This window comes from Pyxicephalus adspersus, chromosome 3, assembly GCF_032062135.1.
Source record: "Pyxicephalus adspersus chromosome 3, UCB_Pads_2.0, whole genome shotgun sequence".
Lineage (NCBI taxonomy): Eukaryota > Metazoa > Chordata > Amphibia > Anura > Pyxicephalidae > Pyxicephalus > Pyxicephalus adspersus.
In genome coordinates this window covers 4,688,312-4,710,058 of record NC_092860.1, presented here as the reverse complement: position 1 = coordinate 4,710,058, position 21,747 = coordinate 4,688,312, and the positions used below count along the sequence as shown (strand labels likewise).

At 42.0% G+C, this 21,747-nt stretch overlaps 1 protein-coding gene across 3 annotated transcripts in view; it reads right to left on the bottom strand.

Annotated features, from left to right (window-relative positions):
- Nucleotides 1–21,559, bottom strand: part of MBTD1 (mbt domain containing 1) — a 48,978-nt gene extending 27,419 nt beyond the window's left edge. For 2 of the 3 annotated variants that reach the window (XM_072403369.1, XM_072403371.1), the window contains exon 1: nt 21,421–21,559. In XM_072403369.1, coding sequence (XP_072259470.1) covers nt 21,421–21,441 — 21 coding nt within the window. In that variant the 5' untranslated portion in view covers nt 21,442–21,559. Of the gene's footprint in view, nt 1–19,842; nt 20,364–21,420 lie in introns of those variants that run through there. The other variant, XM_072403370.1, reaches the window with a different exon arrangement.
- Nucleotides 21,560–21,747: the final 188 nt, after the last annotated feature.

The following is a 21,747-nucleotide window of genomic DNA, read 5'->3' as shown; positions in this document are numbered from 1 at the left end:
GTCGGGAGGGAAAATGTCAGGCGTTCAAAATTGAAGCACATGAAGAACCAAATAACAATAAAACTATTACGACCTGAGAAGAAAATATAGGAAGTCGTATAGAATATAAAATATACTCTGTTTCTTTGAAGAATAGTTACTTCTTTATTTGATTTCAGAGACCAGCTGCAACAATCATCGAGATGACCCTGAGAACGGAGCACAGGATGGCCTTGAAGGCTGATAAGAGACCCTTGCGGTGGATACCAGCCTGAACAAGAATTCAAGATGGTGGACAGTCATTTCTGTGCCAAAAGTGCTAGACATGTGGTTTATCCACCCCAATAACTGTTTGTGAACTTATATGTACTTATATTATGCTTATATGGATCTCCGATTATACATTATGGGACAATCTGCTTAATAACAATTAGATAACGGCTTAAGCCCTCCTATACAGGAGTGATTCTGCATGCCTATAAAGATTGATGTATTTCCTGGTTTTAGTTAGAATTTCTATGCTTTACCTGCTAAGCATTTGATTTTCTCTGTGCACAATAAACCTGCTTTTGATTTGAACCTACTATCTCATCTCTGATGGTCCGAATAAAGACCCTTTAAAAGAACCGAACAGACCCAATTTTTTGTGCTCTAGTTGAAAGCAGAGGTTTAGGAAACTCAACTCCATCAGATAAACAGCAGAACCTCTCCTGGAACCACTATACTCACTAGTTTTAAAGGTGGCTGTGATGGATCTCCAAATCCTAAGGCCTGTCCAGGTACAGAGCATGCAGTGCCATTTACATGTGTGTTCAGAAAGATCTGCGGTTGCAGAAATTTTTCAAATTTAAGGGTTTGAAAGGAGGCCGAGTTTGCAGTAAAACTCTCAAGGCTGGTTGAAAGCATTAGAATCTGTGCCGATTCTTCAAGAACATGGCTGGGCAATAAACTCTCTCTCAAACTTGGATTATTTAAAGAGATTGCCTTTGGAGTGGTCACTAAGTTCTCATAGGAACGTGAATGGATAGTTGCAGAAATCAGAGTCTGCAATGAAAAGTGAGGAGCCCGGTTAGACATTAGACACAGAGAGGGGCTCTTATCGCTAAGAGTGGAGAGCAAAGGCTGCTCCAAGTTTTGAAGTTTAGAAGCTTGGATGGCCCCGGACCCAGCAGTAGGGCCCACTGGGGTCTGCAATGATTCTTCAAGTTGAGAAGCCTGGTCAGTCAATAGGCATAGAGAGGGGCTTTCATCCCTAGAAGGGGATAGCAAAGGCTGGTCCAAGCTTTTAAGTTTAGGAGCTGGGTTGGACACCAAATCAAAGGAACTTGCAATGCTGGAAAGTGGCAATGAAAGCTGCATTGATTGTGCAGGTCCTGGGGTCTGGGGTGACATTACCTGCGCAGGTAAAAATACATTGCTCTGAGAAGACACTAAAGAACACTTTGGTTCTCCCAAGGTGGGATACTGGTTAAACACTAAGCCTTCATGTAAAAAAACATGATAATGAGGACTAGACATAGGCTGCATTGAACCTTCAGGTCCAAGGTCCTGGTGGGACAATAAACACGGAGCTACATTTGAAAAGTCGTGTAGAGGCATCAAAGGCTGCAATACATCTCTTGGTGGCACAATGCGTGGAGCTGCATTTATTTGGCTTTGAGGAACTGTATCAGGATGCAACGATTCTTCACATCTTGAGGACTGGCGAGGGGAGAACAATGTATGCGGTATTTCACCCACACTATGGGCCTGTTGGTTCACTGGGCTTGCAGCTACATTTGGATTTAGGTATGGCACTACCATAGGTACATTTACATGTCCACCAGGGAGGATTACAAGATTGGGTGGTCCTCCCATTATGGTACAATGGGTGTTACCTGAACATACATCTAAATGTTTATAGAAGTGTGGATGTATTATAATCTGCTGTCCTGTAATGTGAGGAGTCGTGGGATTCACCATGTGTTCTGGTTCAATGGTATGGTAAGGTGGTGGGATAAGCTGCAGCGAATCCCCATTTGTGGGTGACTGGAAGGACACGTGCAGAGATTGATGTACATTACCATTACCAGGGATCAGGAGATGCCTTGGTCCTCCAAATCTGGGATCCCTGAGGTTCAGTGAGGGGTTTGCTGCAAGTGAATGATGTACATTACTATTACCAGGGATCAGGAGATGCCTTGGTCCTCCAGATCTGGGATCCCTGAGGTTCAGGGAGGGTTTTGCTGAAAGTGAATGCTGGAGAGAAGGAAGCACAGACTGCAGTGCAGTGCCATGTCTAAGTCTAAGAATGTGGTGTGATACAAAGTGACCAGCTGGATGGAGCAGAAAAAATCTGGTTCTAAATTGTTGGTTATTCCTTCTTCCTGGCATGAGGTTATAAATCAAAATATAGCCCCAAAACAGCAGAAAAGTATATCCTTCCTTCAAGAAGTCCAGGGCTGTCAGGATTTTCTGTTTAGAAATCTTGATTTGATTCTCCCTGCACTTAGCAGTCCAATCAGCTAGCAGCAATGTATCATGTGACCAGCTCTGTACCCCAATGCACTGTACATGTGACCAGCTCTGTACCCCATTTCACTGTACAATGCAAGTTGCAGTCCAGCCCTAAGTTTATTATTTTGATGTCCTTACGCCTTATTCATACCAGAAGCAATCCCACATGAACAGCTAAGCATTGCAGAAGAGGGGTTGCTTTCACTTTGTGTGTCTTGTGCTGCTGACTTTCAGAAACCAAGCTGGCAGCCTCCTTTTTTTTTAGCAGGTGGCTATATGGTCACTGCAGCCACTTCAAGTCTCCATCAAACATCTGACTGTAGGGTAGGAGAACATAAAGGAGAAGGGGACAGTTTTTCCACCTTGAACATGGAACTTCATGGTAGGTTCATCAGTGTTAATGAAATCTGCTTATCAGAGATGCACAGTCTTCTGAATGACCATAGCATGATAAATGTGACTTTGATGATTGTGTTTGTATATTCTTTATAATGCAGCTCTGCATGTTTTGTTACCGTCATGTTTACTGACAAATATCAGCCATTAGTTGCTGTCTCCTGAGCTGCACCAAGTTCATGTTCATAATATAGTAGAATGAGAAATTTGCATTTGTTCCCGGTTTGAGAATCACATTTGCAACAGTTACCCTTTATGATTTCCTTTTTAGTACCCCACTGACCTTTTCTTACCCTCCCCTATAATAACCATGCACCCCCTTGTATTACCCCATAAACAATACAGAAGGAAAATACTATAGTTTTCTTACAAATACTAGTGTCTATACACATATTGCACTTTTATAATAATCATAGTGCAGATCATTGTCTTGTAATACACTGTAAAACATATTTAAAACATAAATCATAATTTTTTCAAACTGTATATCAAAACAAGAAAAGGAATATTAGCTGCCCAGTGACATGTAAGCACCAATGACGAACATGTTAGTGCCAGAGGATAGCAGCATTGGGGTTTATATACTGGCAATGCTGCTGTCATATACTTGCATTACATGATTGCAAAGTGCCAGAAATGCATTCCTAGGAGTGCAAACTGGGCTGTGATTGGCCGGCTTGTCCTACAAAACAAATAAAATGTGAAAAGTTTTGATTTCAGCTACTTTAATGTCCTGCAGGTCAGTTTACATCCTACAGCAATGGCCTGGAATTAATAAAGCTCTCCAAAGCTGGAGAGGATACACTTTCATCAGTGAAACTGGGTGATCCAGCAAACCTGGAATAAATCTAGTCCAGGATTGAAAACAATTGTTGATAGCAAATTTTTTTTTTTTAAGAAATCCAATCCCTTCATTCAGGTTCACTGAAGAAAGTGTATTCTCTCCAGCCTTGGAGAGCTTTAAAAATCAGGTCCGATAAATTCATTCGTAAATTACACATGGGCATAACCAAGCCGCTCAGATGGCAACGTTCCTCTTTTAATGTCAGCTGCTCACAGAAACCAAACTTCAAATGATTTTTCTCCAGCATGTTTGCATTGAAGGATTGAAGTAGTCACCATGGGAAACAATCATCAGAATACATTTCTTCTGCTAAATACAAATTCTGCTCAATGAGCAGACCCGGAGCAGCTGGTAAAGGAAGAACGGTCCAAATTTCCAGTAGAGTGAAATAAATGACTCAGTGAATATTACAGAAAAATTAACATCAGGTATTTCTTCCAAAGGATGCGCTACCACTAAACGCAAAATAAAAAAAAAACACACACCTTTAATTCCACCGATCCGTCGGGAGGTTCCTTCATTTGGGTCCCGCGTCATCCTGGTGCCAGGGGCCAACATGTTTTGTCTTCTTCCGGTTCCTCTCCCTACGTCACCCAATCTCGCACTTTGCAGGTGCAATTAGCAATTTTTTCATCCATTAAAGAAAGGGCTCCTGCACATGCAAGAAATCAGGGCATGCGTAGAATGAGCAAAAGGGTCCTTTAAATAAAAGGGTTGTCTACCCTTTTATGTAAAGTAAAAATTTTGAGTTTAGGTCCGCTTTAGGTTGAGGGTGCAAAAAAATTTGTCCATGCCATTTCTATCTAACCTTTTGTGTGGAATGTCTCAGACTTTTTTTTTCTCTGTTTTTTTGTGTTCTTACTGTGCCAACAAGAGAAATAAATATGCCAATACCAAAGCATTTGTAATTGCAACAATTTTCTGGGAGGAGTGGTGAATTTTCCGACATAACTAGGGTGCTATTATTTTTGGCCATAAGGGTATTTACACACTAAAAACAAAAAAATATTTATACAGCATAAATTACACTTAAGAAGGGTGAATGTTGGTCCCATTTCCATTCACCGTTTCTTCACAGACATTTGTTGCACCCTCTGGCTGCTCCTTCTACACAGCGCCCAGCAAGCCTAGATTCCTTTGGAAACTTGTACAATTGTTACACACTACTTTTCCTTATCAATTCTGCTCCCATTCCTGGAAATTATTCAACCAATGTGACAATCTACTTCAATATCAGCTAAACGTCTTCCAAATATTTACCCCTAAAGAAGCCGATAGGCGAAACGCATCGGGAAAGAGAGGCATTTAGCTTCTTTTCCTGAATTGCTGATACTAGAAAGTTTGCTGTATAGTTTCTGGTCAATCCACTAAACTTTTAAAATGGGGCTGGACCAAATGTGAATATTCATCTTGTGTGGAACCATAGTTTATAAATGTGCTGTATTAATTACTGGTATGTGCATGAAATCAATACATATTGAATTGCCAAACCAAAAAAACCTAATCTCTCTGTTCTGGTTCTTACTTAATTACATTTGTTACATCAACTCACAAAAAGTTTTTGCCTTACTCAGGATTCAAAAGTTCTCCCTGGAGTGACGCTAAGTTACAAAGGTCTCCTTAATTACATTGCAGGTAACACATTTTCTGCACATTTGACTTATTCTAAAGCACATTGTACTCACACAATAAAAATTTTTTTTTACTACAACATAAGCTGAAGTGAAAAGGTGAAAAGACACATAGTGAAAAGGTGAGAGTCGGTCCACAAAAGCCTCCTTTTGAAGATTTTTTAAGCACTTTTCAAGTGGTTTATGTTGATTTTGTTTATTTATAGCGCTGCACTGACCTTTATATATATTATTGTGTTAGGTTCCCCTAAATTTTGTGTAGAAACCAATAGAAATATTAGGTTAGGGACATGGAGCAATATTTAGGTTCTTTTGGTTTATTGTATGCGGTAAAGCTTTGTGAATTGAGCTCACTTTGTGCTATTCTGCCCTTCCTCTCCCCAATCACCTACACTTAGGTAAAAAAAAAAATGTACCCAAAATATAAGTATACAGTGTTCTCCTTGGCCCCTTTTAGCCGGTTGACCACCCGGCACTTTTCAGTAACCTCCCGGCTGATTTTGGGTTGCTACTGAAGAGTTGGGTCATAATATGGGGGGCGTTACACACCTACAGCTTCTTCCCATCCAGCCGAAAAAAATTTCTGGGTTGAACCCCGATTATGAATGGACATAGATCCTACCCCTAATTACCACCCATGGTGCCCAGGCGGATTTTACCAACATCCAGATGTTACCGATGTACTGTGTATTATACGTCTCTTGTAGCCTCCAATAACAGGCACCTAAAATGATTTTATTCTTAAATTTAGAAAGGTTTTTACCCCATTCCTCACGTGGGTATTTGAAGGATTTCTGAATTATTTCATGCATTTTATCGGTGTATGAGATAGGAAGCCAAAGGTGACAGAATTATAATTTGTTGTGAAATTGTTTGATTTTATTGTGGGAAAAAATGATATTCATAAAATGATGAGAGATTTAATTCTCCTAAAAACCTGAATGTGAAAATGTTTGTTATTATGAACAAAGCCTAAGGCTACCTACACACGTCGGATGATTCTCGTCCAATAATCGGCTCAGGGCTGATGAGAATCTTGTGTGTGTGTACAGTGCTTGTCTGGCACCATTCATTGATCCGTCCTGGCGGATCCACACATGATCGTAATGAAAGTGAAGAGGAGAGAGCGCAGCGGGGTTCCGCTCCGTCGTTCTCCCCTCCTCATAGAGCAGAACAATGATGTATGTACAGCACACATTCATGCATCGTGCAGTCTTTTGTTGTTGGAGAGGATTGTGAAAGAACCTTTCCAATGACAAATATTACATGTGTGTACGCAGCCTTACACTGACAGTCAATCAATTTGTTGTTTTTTAGTTTTATATAAAAAAAATCACATAGGTCATCCATACAAATAAAAACAAAAATTCATAAAGAAGTATAACAATAAATGATTACTCAGTTGCACTCAAAGAGTGAAGATTAGTCCCAAAGGACCCCTCAATCACACATCAGATGAACATTTCCCACACTTTTGTGTTATTCTAAAGTTCCTTCTGTGCTTATTTATATTTATATATATATATATATATATATATTATATATTATATATCACACACTAATAACAACACCCAACAACACAGTACAAATTAAACTCACGCAGTGCAAATAATCCTAAAAATCCAGTTTTGATTGTGATTGGAGCACAAGACACTTTATTTATTCAAGTATTTCTCAGTACTTTTATAGTGCTTTTATGTTTGTTTTCTATTATTACAGCTCTGCACCTGTCATATTATTGTACAGTAGAACTCTGGTTATCCGGAACTCAGATAACCGGCACCCGAAACCTGTTCTCCTGATTGCTCCTGCAGCCCTAGGGGAGCTATGGCATGTATTCTGCATCCAATACCACAGATCCGCTAGGCTGCGGGAGAGCAGAGCTTGACTAATTGCTAATTGCTCTGCTATTGGCTGAGAAATGGGAAACCCCCATGACTGCTCAAGTGTCATCAGGGTTTCCCTTTTCTCAGCCGTTCAGCACTAGAGTCGAATGGGAACAAATCTCTCTTTCAAGTCTAGTGCTGAATGGCTGAGAAACCTCAGTTTCAGAGTAACTTTAGTAATCGGCCATCCCCTGTGGGTGCTGGATAACTGAGGTTCCGCTGTATTAGGTTCCTTCCATTTAGATTTGGAGTAGCTCTTAGAACTATTAGTGATAGAATGTGGGATTTAAGTTCTGTTATTGGGGTTTTTGCTTGAATGCATGCGGTAAAGCTTTGTGAATTGCACTTACTTCCCAGGGCCCCTACACTTTGCCCAATCACCAAAATATAGAATGACACAGCTCATACCCCCAATCTCCAGTCATGGTGCCCAGGTGAGGATGATGGGGCTGACATTCCAGGAAGAGACCTGTAAGGTGCAGAGCAGCCAAGGTGTTATGAGAAGGAATATGTGGGACTACACCTGTTCTGTGCTCCACCTGCGAGGAGGGCGTTGTCACGCCCAGCAATGTAGACGATTGGGGGTGGGAAAAATAGACCCTCATTTTAGGTACATTTTTACATACCGTACTTAAAAGTGTTGGAAGAACAATATAAGTGGCCCTTCTGCCAGGGATGGTTTTAGGGAAAAAAATGGGGCATTGTCGAAATAAGTTGGGCAGCAATTTTTTTTTTCTTTTGCACAAAAGAAAAAAAACGTGTCAGATTCCATGACCTCCATGATGCAGAGTGAAGGATAGAAGTCAGGCTGAATTTAACTTGATGTAATTTACATTTGTACTCAAATCTCAAATGCAATGCTCTGTACCATTTCTGCTGATCCCCTGCAGCAACACGTTTTGCATTGCATTGCTCTGGATGCAACGTATTCTATTGCGTGCACTTGTGTTGAAGGCCAAGCAGGCCATTAAATCAAATTTTGGTTTGATTTGCAATTGTACGCATACGTTTGTGGGACTGTGCAAGTGAATGTGCTAAAAACAAAGGAGACCTCTTGCAGCCCTTCATGGCTGCAGGACTTCAGCAGCACTGAGATTCAATATACATTTGTTTGTGATACACAGAACTTTAGAACGCCAATACAATTTCATTTAGTTGCAACTTGATCCACTATAAACCATCTGCAGCTTTACAAAGAAAATGCTCTAAAGTCTATTGTAAAGCTTCCCATGCCTGCACACTTCTGTCCCGTAGACTCCCAGAGTCTACCAGTGATGCCCCCTATGACTTTCTCTTTTTAAAAGCATTCTCTCCCCTTCTCTCATTACCACCAGACTGAATGGGAAGCCTGCTGCTTCTGGGATATATATGTCACACATTTCAGGAGGCAGCGGGTGGCTCCTTCTGTGCATGCCCAAATTATCACAATAAAATTTAATTACATTCACACACATTTTCACAATATATTAAAGGGTTAGATACCCATTTATATAATGCAAAGAAAAAAAATGTGATGACAGGTCCGCTTTAAGCAGAAGCACAGTGGCCATCCAGGGAACTACAATTCCAGTTACCTACAATTGTACTCTATGTGGTTATTTGGCGCCATCTAGTGGCAGCTGACAGAATTACACCAAAGTGTAATCCAATATCTTCTCTGAGAACACAGCAGTTCAGCAGAAAATGGGACATGCAGCTAGAAATCAGTATTGTATTTTTCTATTCTCTTTTAGGAACACCCAGATTCCAAAATGAGGCCAACTTCCCATTTGGAAGCTTCTACCCTGGAAGTAGATGGGAGTTTCTTCTACAAGTTCAACCTCCTAGCAGCAAAGCAACCTGTGGACCTCTCTGTACTTCAACAACAGCAAGTGAAAAACACATTTTATCTTCAGTTATGTTTTGTCTGCACTGTTCTTGCATTGTTTCCTTGCTCTGTCTCCTCTCCTGTGTATTGATGGTCTCTGCAGATGCAAATTGTAATTAAATGTCATTTATTATAATGTTCAAGCACTGTGCATCATATGCAACTGATATTTCATCATAAAGCATATGAGAGAAGTAAGCACAAACATTTTATTGCATCACAGTGCTGGGGTATTACAAGCAATATGGCTGCCCAGGATTTCTGCCCTGGAAGGAGCTCAGTTTTCTGATTCTGGATATCCAACCCCCTGGCAGCAATCACCATGTGGCCCACTATGCACTTCATTGTACAAGACAAGTCAGGTGGTAGGAAATTGTAGGTGGGTGGCAGCCCCATTATTGTAACCCAAGTCTTCAGTAACCACCTAAAAACAGCCGGGTGGTTACTGAAAAGTGCCGGGTGGTGCGCCCAGCTAAAAGGGCCTGGAGAGATCTCTGGACTCCATTAACATTGCATAGCTGAACATTATTGCCGTGGATTTGTACTCTGTACCCACCTAATACCCAAGTTGCCCATTTTCATGTTCCTGTGTATTGCTGTCCTTGCATTTTTGTGAACCTGCAGATTTTAACAAAATTACTATTAAAATGCTAATATTTTATCATAAAAATGCTTGTTTTAAACTTTGTGTTTGGCATTATTATACAGTATTTATATAGCGCCGACATATTACTCAGTGCTGTAAAAAGTCCATAGTCACAATCTAATGTCCCTACCATAGTCATATGTCACTACAGTCTAAGGGCAATTCTTGGGGGAAGCCAATTAACATAACTGCATGTTTTTGGAATGTGGGAGAAAACCCATGCAAACACGGGGAGAACATGCAAACTCCATGCAGATATTGTCCTGGCTGAGATTCCAACCGGAGACCCAGCCCTGCAAAGGCAGGAATGCCAACCTCTGGGCCACTGTGCTGCCTTGCATTATAGCATTGTAGTTATTTTATGTAATTGTAGTGTTTGGGTTTATATTGCGCATTGTTACTCTCATATCAATATCAACATCAACTTACTAGCAGACTCTGTTTGAAATATAATATGCTAAAATATTCAGCAGGTTTTAGAATCTCATTTATTGCTTTTATATTTCTATTATTATTTCTTTTTATCTTGACCTTCTTCACCTCCCCCCAAAAAAACATACAGTGATTCTTATTTAAACAAAAAAGTACTGAACTCTGCTGGCCCGCCCCCAGCAGGGGATACTGAACTCTGCTGGTGGCCCGCCCCCAGCAGGGGATACTGAGCTCTGCTGGCCCGCCCCCAGCAGGGGATACTGAGCTCTGCTGGCCCGCCCCCAGCAGGGGATACTGAACTCCTGTAAGTAAATAAATAAATGTAGTATGGAGCAGGGCAAAGCTTGACTTGGCAGACATTCAGATAAGTATGGTAGAACCCCCCTGGCATGAGACACTGATTGCAGGGGCCCTCAAATGCATACATAGAAATGCAAATCACAACAAAGGTTGCGTTTAGTTTGCTTTGGCTTCAATACCAATGCATCTCAATGGAAAATATTGCAACCAGAGCACTGCAGTGCAAGTCAAAGCTTCAGAATCGTCATACATATTTTCTAGTTGGCTCACGGCTCTTTTTGTGCAGAGATATTTATTTGTTATCATTTCTATATTTAATAATAAACAATTTATTTATTACAGAGCCGATTCATCTTTTTTTGTCCACAGACTATTCCCAAGATCCTTCCATACAAGCTTCTGAGCATCAAACCTTTGATTTGGCAGGCCATGTCTTTTACACACATACATAACGTTTTGCTCTTGATTTTGGCAATTTGATTTTGTATTGCTTTTGGAGCCGGCGTTTTACATAAGCAAAATCATGAGTGAAGGGGTCCTGGGTGGATCTTTTGTCATTATGTGGTTGGGTTGCTATAAGCGTAATGCTTTGGAATGTGGTTAGTTTGCGTTGTGGCCTTGATAAAGGGAGCCTTTGTGTCTCTGTAACATTGGTATAGTGGATACTACAGCAAAAGAGGCCCTGTAATTTTCTTTTGCTTGAAACAGAAATATAAACTGAAGCCGATTTTCTGTGTAGACAAATACAACTCCAGGAAGGGGCTGAGCCTTCGGCTTCCAGTTGGCCAACCCTCAAAGAGCAAAGTACCATTTTGTTTTCTTTATTACTACCCCTTGCATTATATTTTTGTATTACGCAGTTGGCCAATACAAGTCCGCATTACACCACGAACAGCATCAGCATCTTTAAGCTTATTGTTGAATCCTTGCTAAAAAAATATCTTCTCTTCTAAAACACTAAAGTCTAAACTAAGGCTGACTCCCTGCCCTGAAAGGAGCAGAGCCTTCTACTTCTCAGTGTGCAACCCCCAAGCAGAAAAGAACCATGTGGTCCTCGGTGTACTCCAGGATCCTTGATCAAGAGAAAAACATGTTTTAGCTGCACTCGAGTTTTACTGCCTTTGCTTTGTATTTGAGTCTTTTGCAGTTCAGCCAAATGTGAAGGCTAATATTAGGCATTTGCCGTGCCGATGATGCCCTTACGCGATGCCATGCTGTCCCTACTTTTATATACAATGGTGAAAAGATAGAAATGTGACCTCTTTGATGGACTAGTGTAACTGATTAGGTGCTAGTACACATTTCATGCTTGGCACCTAAACCCAATTAGACATATGAATGGAGTCCCCTGAATGGAAGGACTAATCCCAAAAGAGGAATGGGACTTATAGGACATATGCTCTGAACATTTTAACAAGTACTAAATGGTCTTTGCCCAACACTTTGTACTGAGCAAGAGACCTAGGTGTTACAGATAACAGGAATTGGGAATAACAGAGCTTAAGTGCCATGTCATAGAATCCAACAAATATTAAGTGCTGAACATCATCTGTCCAGCATTCGGTTTTAAGCATTGTAGCTTTCTGTACACTATTGAAAGTATAGATCACAAATTTGACCAAAGAGTTTCCATAGCCTTCTGAACCTCCTCAATGATGAATTCTTTGTCTATAAGGTAAGCCTGGCTCCTCTCCCTAGGTGTAGATGTAGATGTCCATGTTCCCCCTGGCACCTTTTAGCTGGGCGCACCACCCAGCACTTTTCAGCAACCACCCAGCTGTTTTTGGCTGGTTACTGATGGTTGGGTCACAATACAGAGACCCACCTACAATTTCTTCCCACTCAGCTTAATAAAAAAAAATTGGGGTTGAGCACTGTATGTTGTACCCAACATAGAGATTTTTCAGCTCTTACTGGTAAACACAAGTTAAGTTCTGTGTGAAGGGAGTCAACTTGAGTTTCAAGATCCAGATTGGGATACAATTTATGCTCATGTTGCAGTTTCTGCAACAACTGCTGTTTTTGGTTAATAATTCATACTGAAAGACCAGTGTTCTCCCCAGGCCCCTTTTAGCTGGGTGCACCACCCAGCGCTTTTCAGTAACCACAGACTGGTTTGGAGTTGCCATTATACAGGACTACTTTCAAGCTTCTTTGCAAGAGACTCCATTCAGAAGGAACAGGCTCTTAACTATAACTATACTTAGCGATAAACTGTTTAGGAGTATTTTGATGTGATGGTAATAGCACAATGAGACATCATTGGTTGTTAATATTTTGTGTTCTATAGTGAGTTACAGTAACACCCTTTGCAAGCAAGTGCTTCTGCTTAAAGCAAACTATACAAGGTAAAAATTACCTTCTTTTTCTTTGGGGGGGGGTTATTCTCTAGTTTTGGATAGAAACAATCCAAAACTACTGTTTTTCCTACTATCCAGCTCCCTGCTCAGGATTTTCCTCACTTCCTGTCCTGATGATAAACATTTTAACAAACAGGAAACTAGGCAAGATCTGGAAAAGTGATATCTGTCAATCAGGACATGAGGTGAGGAGGTTCTAACCTTTCCCTTCTCTATTCCAAAAAACTGTTTTTGCCTGACATACACAGGAAAATGTGTTGCTATCTATAAACCAAAGAAAACCTGCATTAATGAACCAACCCAAGATCCCAAAGTGTTCCTTATTTGTCATTTCTGGAAGCGTTGGGTGCCTGGCTGCCCTTCAAACTCTCTGCTCTCATCTGTTTTGGGTGCTGAAACCTTCCAGCAAACTTGGATCCAGTAGAAAGTAGAAGTAGAAACTTCAATCCAGAAGGGTCATGCAATGTCTCCTCTGTAATAAAACAAACCTGACAGCAATTTCTTTTGAAATGTTCACCGAGCTTCACACGATCAGCTCAATGTATATCCTTGCCATAGCTCTGTGCCTGAAATATGGAACTGTCATATATGTGCAGGAGTTGCATCATTCTTAACTCATCAAGGCTGTGAAGGTAAGCAACTATCTTGAACCTGGAATAGGACCAGGTAAGGATGTTGGTGCTGCCAAGGGAGTAAGGGGAAGCGAGTTTAGTTTCATTTTAAATATTGACAGTCACATTATTCACCTAGAAGTACCAGGTATTTCTTTCCTAGTGGCCTAATAGAGCAACAAGGAACAAAATAAAAATATATGTAATGGACGTTCTTTTAAAATGCTGCATTTGCTGCTCATATGTATTTGAATCGCTAATAAACAAATGCTTGCAATTGTGGAAACAGCATTTTACAAAAAGGTGGCATGCAGTTTAAATGCACAAAGAAATCATATTTGAGATGCCATATGCAGGTCACAATGGAATTTTGATGATCTCTATTTTAGATGTATTTCTTGAATACATACAAGAAAACAAAGTCTTCAGGTATGCGGGCAAGTTCATAGGAGCAGCTAGGAGCTGTATTGGTTCCAATGCACAGGTAACAGTGACCTCTGGATGATGCAAACAGTACCGTGCCCATAGTTGTCTATAACGAATGGGGCTAAACGGTGACTGCTCACTGACACCCAATCAAAACCATTCAAACAGATATATATACATATTTGGTATAGTATATATAGAGAAGCATAAACTAATCACTAATGCAACTCTCAGATATTGCAGAATTATAGATCTAGCATCCACCACCTATCAGTGGCCAGCAAGGCATGCAAAATACATCTAACCTAACACAGAATAAATTGGAAATACACAGAGTCATTCTTCAGCTGTATTATAACTAGAAGTTCCAGCACAGTCTTACAACAAAGGAAATGTAGTTATTGTACTTCCAAATAGCATTTCAAATGGAAATACACATGACAATTCTGAAACTGTGCTGGATCTCAAGTCTACGTCAATCAGAGGCATTCCTGTTTATTTTACACTATAGTTTCACTGCTGGGGATACACAATCAGGCAGGTCATTACTGCAGAAAAGGACAGGTGATGTCCCTTCTGATCCTGGAACAGGTGATGTCCCTTCTGATCCTGGAACAGGTGATGACAAGTGATGTCCCTTCTGATTCTGGAACAGGTGATGTCTCTTCTGCAACAAATCCCGACTACCTGCCATGTCATCCTGGCCTGATCAAGATTGTTGAAGATGGTCTTTAGGAAGCAAGGAAGACGTCTATACCTTGTGATGGAACAGGGATAGTTGAGTAATTGTAGTTTTAGTTCTGTTCCAAAGCCACAGGACGAGCACGATAGCCACATTTTCAGGAGGGGACAATTTTTTTTTATGGGGGTGCAAGGTCTTAAGACAAATAATGATCCCAATAAATAATCATAAATGACTACAGAAATGAGCAGCACCTGCTAGGAACATCAGTGTTAAACCCAGAAATATTTCTAAGCTACGTGGAAAGAAGCTGTTGGTGGGTGGCAGCCCCTGTATTGTGACCCAACAACAGCTGGGTGGCTGCGGAAAAGTGCCAAGTGGTGCACCCAGCTAAAAAAGTCTGGGAGAACACTAGAACATATACTGCTCTAGGTGAGAATGGTTCAAGGGAAATACCCACCTACAAGGAAATACACTGACCAGATTTGCTGTACAGATTGGTGGTGTTAAAATGGAGCAGGGAAATTTTAAGACAGATTTAATATGATTCTAGGGATCCACCACTGCTTTTATTCTCATTAAACAGTGCTATAGCTAATAGTGCTTGGATATTGTGGTTACTTTGTGTCCATCTTTTAGTGGTGGCTAGACTGTCTCTTTTAAAGACCCCTAAAAACATTATAAGAGTCATACAGCTGGCTCCAACATGTGGTATGATCCCAGAACTATGCAGGCATCATCAAATGAGAGGTCAATCAGTCACAGGTTCATGGAACTCTTAGCAACCTATGGAGAACCCTGATTGAGATTCGCTGTCATAGAGGCTTCCAGGGTCAGGGGTGGTAAATATCCCCTTCCACCTTGCATAGTGGGTGAAATCACAAGAAAATTAATTTTCAATGTACTGGAATGTCTTCTTGTGAAATTTCGGCCACTTTTCATCCCAAAAGGTCTCTACCTAGAATGTCACATCTTCCCAGCAATGTGGAAGATGTGAGCTATCCTAATTTTATTACGTGCCCGTGCTTGGCAATAGCTCCATGGGGTTGGACCGTGCCCCTGCTTGGCAAAAGCTCCATAGGGTCGGAACGTGCCCCTGCTTGGCAATAGCTCCATAGGGTCGGAACGTGCCCCTGCTTGGCAATAGCTCCATAGGGCCGGAACGTGCCCCTGCTTGGCTGCCCCTGCTTGGCAATAGCTCCATAGGGTCGGAACGTGCCCCTGCTTGGCAATAGCTCCATAGGGTCGGAATGTGCCCGTGCTTTGCAATAGCTCCATAGGGTCAGAATGTGCCTGTCCTTGGCAATAGCTCCATAGGGTTGGAACGTGTTTGGCAAGCTCCATGGGGTCGGAATGTGTGTGCTTCGCAAGGTCAATAGGGTTGGAACCTGCCCGTGCTTTGCAACGTGCCCGTGCTTGGCAATAGATTCAAAGGGTAGGAACGGGCATAGGGATTGGAACTTGCCAGAGGTTGTCAATAGCTCCATAGGGTTGGAACTTGCCAGAGGTTGTCAATAGCTCCATAGGGTTGGAACTTGCCCAGGGTTGGCATTATCCTCCTGTGTGCCCAGGACCACAGGCAAAAAAAATTGAAAGGTTGCCCAAATATTAAAAAAAAAATAAATGCTGGTCGCCGCTTGCCAGTTATTTGATAGGGACACCCATATTTCTTGCTGGAATGAACAGATGCTCCCATACACAAACAATACTTCTGGTTTCTGCTCAGCAAATGACTACACCATTCTGTAGACCACAGACATGCCCAACATTTAAAAATGCTGCTGCCAACAACATGTTTCCCAGGTTCATGTACCTTAAGATTATGCCTGTTTGGCCACACACACACATTCTTTCGTGTCACATCCGTTTGCTGTGGGGCTCTGCATGTGTCTCTCTTGATAGTGTCCAATAGCACTGTGGGTCTTCTAAGATCCTTGCAACACCCAATTATGATATGTGGAGTTCAGGTTTGAGGCATCCATGGTTACTAGCACCATGATTTAGCCCAGCTTTTCCCCAAAGCAAGTGTCTACAGACAATCAATGTTCAAAATATCCAATAGTAATAGTGAGCAGAAACCATAGAAAGTCATAGAATGAAGATGCATTGCATGAGACGGTTTTCATATTTGTGCAGCACAGGTCAAGCACAGGTGGTTTAGAACCTCTGTTTGTTTTTTTATTTGCTGTTATATTGCAATATTTCCCCTTTGGAGAGACTCACCTCATTTGTCTATGTGACTATTGTCATCCAGAACAAAAGGTAATCTGTAATTGTCCTAAGAAGAGATAAGGGGAAATCTTCCAATGGGGACAACTTTATAATGCTGAATTTTAACTAGGAGTATTGTGTTTACTGTGCACGGCATGCATTGTTGAAATGTCCCCCCTTAAAGTTTACAAATATAAAGAAACAATCTCCTTCTGGTTTCCAGGACCTGTGTGAGATCTCTGCTACATCATTAGCACTTGAAATCTCAATACGTTGACCACCTTGTGAGTTTTCAAGAGCTCAGGACCCATTGGGGATGCCACCTGAACCTCCCTAAAATACTGTATTTGTTTAATTTTTTAAACTTTTTATTGGAAGGTATCTAGCAGGAAAGCAGTCCTTACATTTCATGGAAGATGCCCTTTTATTCTATGAGATGCAGCACATTGCACTGTACCATACTGGAATACACAGTGTTGGTGTGAAGCCATTGGACAGCATTTGCCTTGTTCTTGTGCTTGGACTGAATTGATCAATGATGAGACAAATCCACTTTATAACAAACTTCCTGGGATATTGCAAGTGTTAAATTAATATTTCAGCTGAAAATGTTTTTTTACCCTTTAATGCAGCTGCAGGAGTAAGGAAAGTTTTACCTACGCTACCATCCCCTATACAATGCTCAACCCAGATTTTTTTTTAGCTGGGTGGGAAGAAATTGTAGGTGGGTGGCAGCCTCTGTATTGTGACCAAACTCACCAGTAAGCACCCAAAAACAGCCGGGTGGTGCTCCCGGCTAAAAGGGGCCAGGGAGAACACTGCCTATACAAAAACAACTATTAACTTTTGCAAAGAGGAGAGAGGAGGCACTACAAGGGTTAACTATTTCATTCCCTACTTTCTGCTCATTTAAAAGAGCAGTTAAAACCCATTTTTTCAAACTTGCCTACCCATCTTCTTCTGTCTTCTGAAACCATCACTACTTCCCATCACGCCATATCTCCCCTTCTATTGTGTGTTACTTCCCACACTTTCTAGATTGTAAGCTCTTTGGGGCAGGGTCCTCTTCTCCTGCGTCACTGTCTATTCGCCTGTCTTTTGCAACCCCTGATTAATGTACAGCGCTGCGTAATATGTTGGCACTATATAAATTCTGTTTAATAATATTAATTCAGGTGAACTCTAGAGGTGTAAGACATTTTCCCATTCCATCACATAAGGGTTGGAGGAGAAAAAGGCCAGCCTCTGTGCAAAACCAAAACCCAGGGTTCTCCCCAGGCACTTTTAGCTGGGCGCACCACCCGGCACTTTTCAGCACCCACCCGGCTGTTTTTGGGTGGTTACCAAAGAGTTTGGTCACAATACAGGGGCTGCCACCCACCTAAAATTTCTTCCCACCCGGCTTAAAAAAATTTCTGGGTTGAGCACTGAAAACCTATTAACCCGTATAGAGGGGAGGCACTGCAAAGGTGAAAACATTTTTGTTCCGCCGAACTCTAGGAGAAAAGTTACGAATTAAAACTTAATTTTTATTAGGAGAGGAGTAAATGCCGGCACCTGCTCTACCACTCACTGTACAAAACCGTTACAGTGTTCTCTCCAGGCTCTTTTAGCTGGGTGCACCACCTGGCTTTTCTCAGGAACTACCCGGCTGTTTTTAGGTGGTTACTGAAAAGTTGGGTCACAAATGAGCTACCACCACCCACCTACAGCTTCTTCTCACCCAGTGTACAAAAATACTGGGAAGAATACTGCATTATTATTAACCCTGGTAGAGGGCCGGTGGCACTGCAAGGGTTACATTTTTTTTTTTATATAATGTCATTGTTAAAGGCTGGGGAATATTGACCCAATGGTTAAAAAAAAAAAAAAAAAAAAAGACTTTTATTAGTGGAAGAAGTAGCAACCGGTTACTCCATCATCTGAAGCTCCAGGAAGAAATAATAATGAGCAGTGTTCTCCCCGGCCCCTTTTAGCTGGGCGCACTGGCCGGCACTTTTAAGTAACCACCCAGTTGTGGGTAGTTACTGATGAGTTGGGTCACAATACAGGTACTGCCATCCTCCTACAGCTTCTTCTCACCAAGCTTAAGAAGATTTCTGGGTTGAGCACTGATGAGGAATAGAAAGGAATGTGTAGTATGTGTTACAGATACAGAACATGTCACAGCTCCTCTAGGGCTGCGGGAGGGATCAGGGGAGCTGTCAGCATAGCAGAGCTCCGCTGATTGCTCTGCTCCCTGATTGGCTGAGGAAAGGGAAATCCTGATGTTTGAGCTGTCATCAGGGTTTCCTATTTCTCAGCCAATCACAGAGCACTAGAGATGAATGGGTACAAGTCTCCCCATTCATGTCTAGTGCTGAATGGCTGAGAAACGTTTTATGTACCCCTGTACTCATTCCCCAGGGTGGAGTGGTGGAGATCTGGGAGTCTCCATATTAAAGGGGGCTTCCAGAGTCCTGATAAAAATGTTTATAAAAGCCCCCATTTTTTTTTAATCAAAGCTTTCATAAAAGCTTAAAAACGCTTGAAAAAGCCTCCATTGAGTTCAATGGAAGCGTTTTCAAGCGTTGTCATGCGTTTATCCAGTGTTTTAATTTTTTAAACGTTGCAAGCAATGTTTAAGATAACGCTCAAAAACGTGCCTGAAGGAAACTTATTAGTGTAGATTAGCCCATTGGAATGCAGGTGGACTTCAAACAAGGGCTTTAAAAGCCTCAGACACTCTGGGGAAACAGTGGGTGTAGACTAAGCTGAGCTGAGCTGATCTGTAACCTCTTGTAACTTTTTAATGTCCAAGACAAACTCTGCCGTTGTTTCTTGTTGCATATCAAAGCACAGCTTGCTCCAGAAGTTAATGAATGTCTAGGTCCTCTAAAGATTTTTTTTTTGCTTTGTTTGTGATTAACTCACAGTGAGGATGATATACAGTAACTGACACCACACTGCATAATATGTTGAGACAAACATATGTCCTAATTCCATTTATTAAAAAAATGTATCTGTTCCGACTTACATACAAATTCAACTTAAGAACAAACCTACAGTCCATCTCGTATGTAACCCGGGGATTACCTGTATTGGAATCTTGCACTGGATTTCTGCAGGAGAGTCACAGATATATGGTGGCACAGATAATGTCTTTGTTTATTACTCTCGTATAAGCTTGGCTGACAGCAGTGTCTTTGTCAATAAAATGTAATTTTATTACCTTGTTGCAGAGGCAGCCACTGGATTGTGAAACTTTGTAACAGTTTTGTATTCTCAGCACTTTTCAGGCTCTGCACTCCATGCAGCAGAGAGAAATCAATGCAGACTTATCAACATCACAAAACCAGCAAAACTCATCTCATCCAATCAGATTGGATCTCATAGAAAATACTGAAAACTGCAAACGATATTAGGTAAATTCTAAATTATGCCCAGGAAAAGAGGCCCTGTCTACGCAACGATGATAGATCTCAGCAATACACAACGCGTCTATATTCAGGTCTCGATTACATGATTAATGCATTAGCAGCCTGTGTCAGTCACAGATCCAGAGCGGGCACACACCTGGTGCAAGCCACAGATCTAGAGCGGGCACACACCTGGTGCAAGCCACAGATCCTGGTGCAAGTCACAGATCGGTAGCGGGCACACACCTGGTGCAAGTCACAGATCGATAGCCGGCACACACCTGGTGCAAGTCACAGATCGATAGCGGGCACAAACCTGGCACAATCTAGTTGTTGGGAGATTAGATTGCAGGTTTGGCTCTGGATAAAGTGGGGGAAGATTAGAACCCCTTGGGTTTGGATTAGGGATTTCCCTTACTGGTGTCACCAGACAGGAAGTGAAGGGAAATCTACAACAGCAATAAGGTGATGGTGGGGCTCAGGATCCCCCCTACTGCTGTTAGTGATTGGTCTCTCATCCCCAACTTAGCCCCAGACAGACAATGAGACGGCTTCTAACCCTTCCCCACTTACCTGCCCCCGCACATAGCACTCCATTAAAGTGACCCTGTCATGACATAAGACGTTCCCAAGCCACCTTTCTTGAAGCATCTCTTTCCTTGTTGAGGATTTCTTGTGAATGTAGCAGCGCTCTGGAGTGAATAAAAAGCATTCCCTCTCATCACTGGTGAATAGGTCGGTTTTAAAAACTTATGTCAAGACAGCGTTACTTTAAAGAGAACCTGTCACCTGGACAACAGAACACAGGCGGGTGATCTGTATCTCCTGCAGCAATATAACACTCCCTGCAATAATCTCAGCATTGCAATCCTTGCAGGAAATGCAGAGTTGGAGTAAAGATGAACTTTAAACATCTTTTTTGGTAGACACCCCTCCCCCCATATACATTAAGCATTTAACCCTTGTGGGGTGCTTAGGGTGACAGCAAGTCCCAGGGGACCCCAAGCAGCCATCAGGAAATGCTGGGGACTTGCAGAAGCTGTAATGCAGAATTAGCAGCCTGGGCTGCACAGCTGTGGTGGGACTACAACCCCCAGCATACCCTGCTCACTCACCTTATTGGCTGAGCATTGTAGTCTCATGATATTTGTGGGTTGTGTTGCCAGCACCCAGCAAGGCCTCATTGCAGCTCAGCAATGACAACAAAGCCCCCACCCCCCCTCTGTAGCCCCCACCTCAGGCCTGCACTACTCACCAGTTCCTGGGCTTTTTCCATCAGACCCTCATGGGCTCCCCTTTATACTCTCCCAGTGCCTCAGCCCACAGCAACGTGATTCCACCTCAGCCTGAAAACAATGAACTCCAGCACAACATCAACAAAACCAGCAGCTTCCCCGACACTGCGCCTGCGCGCCCGGAGGTCTGCGATTGGCTCCTGTCAATAAAACCACGCCCACTTCCTGTAGAAAGTCAGCGTAAGGGCGGAAAAGAGGCGTAACTAGGGCGTAAGTGGGGGCAGGCATTGGCGCAGAAGAGGGGGCGTAAATAGGGCGCAATAGTAGGCCTGGTTCAAGGTTTGAAG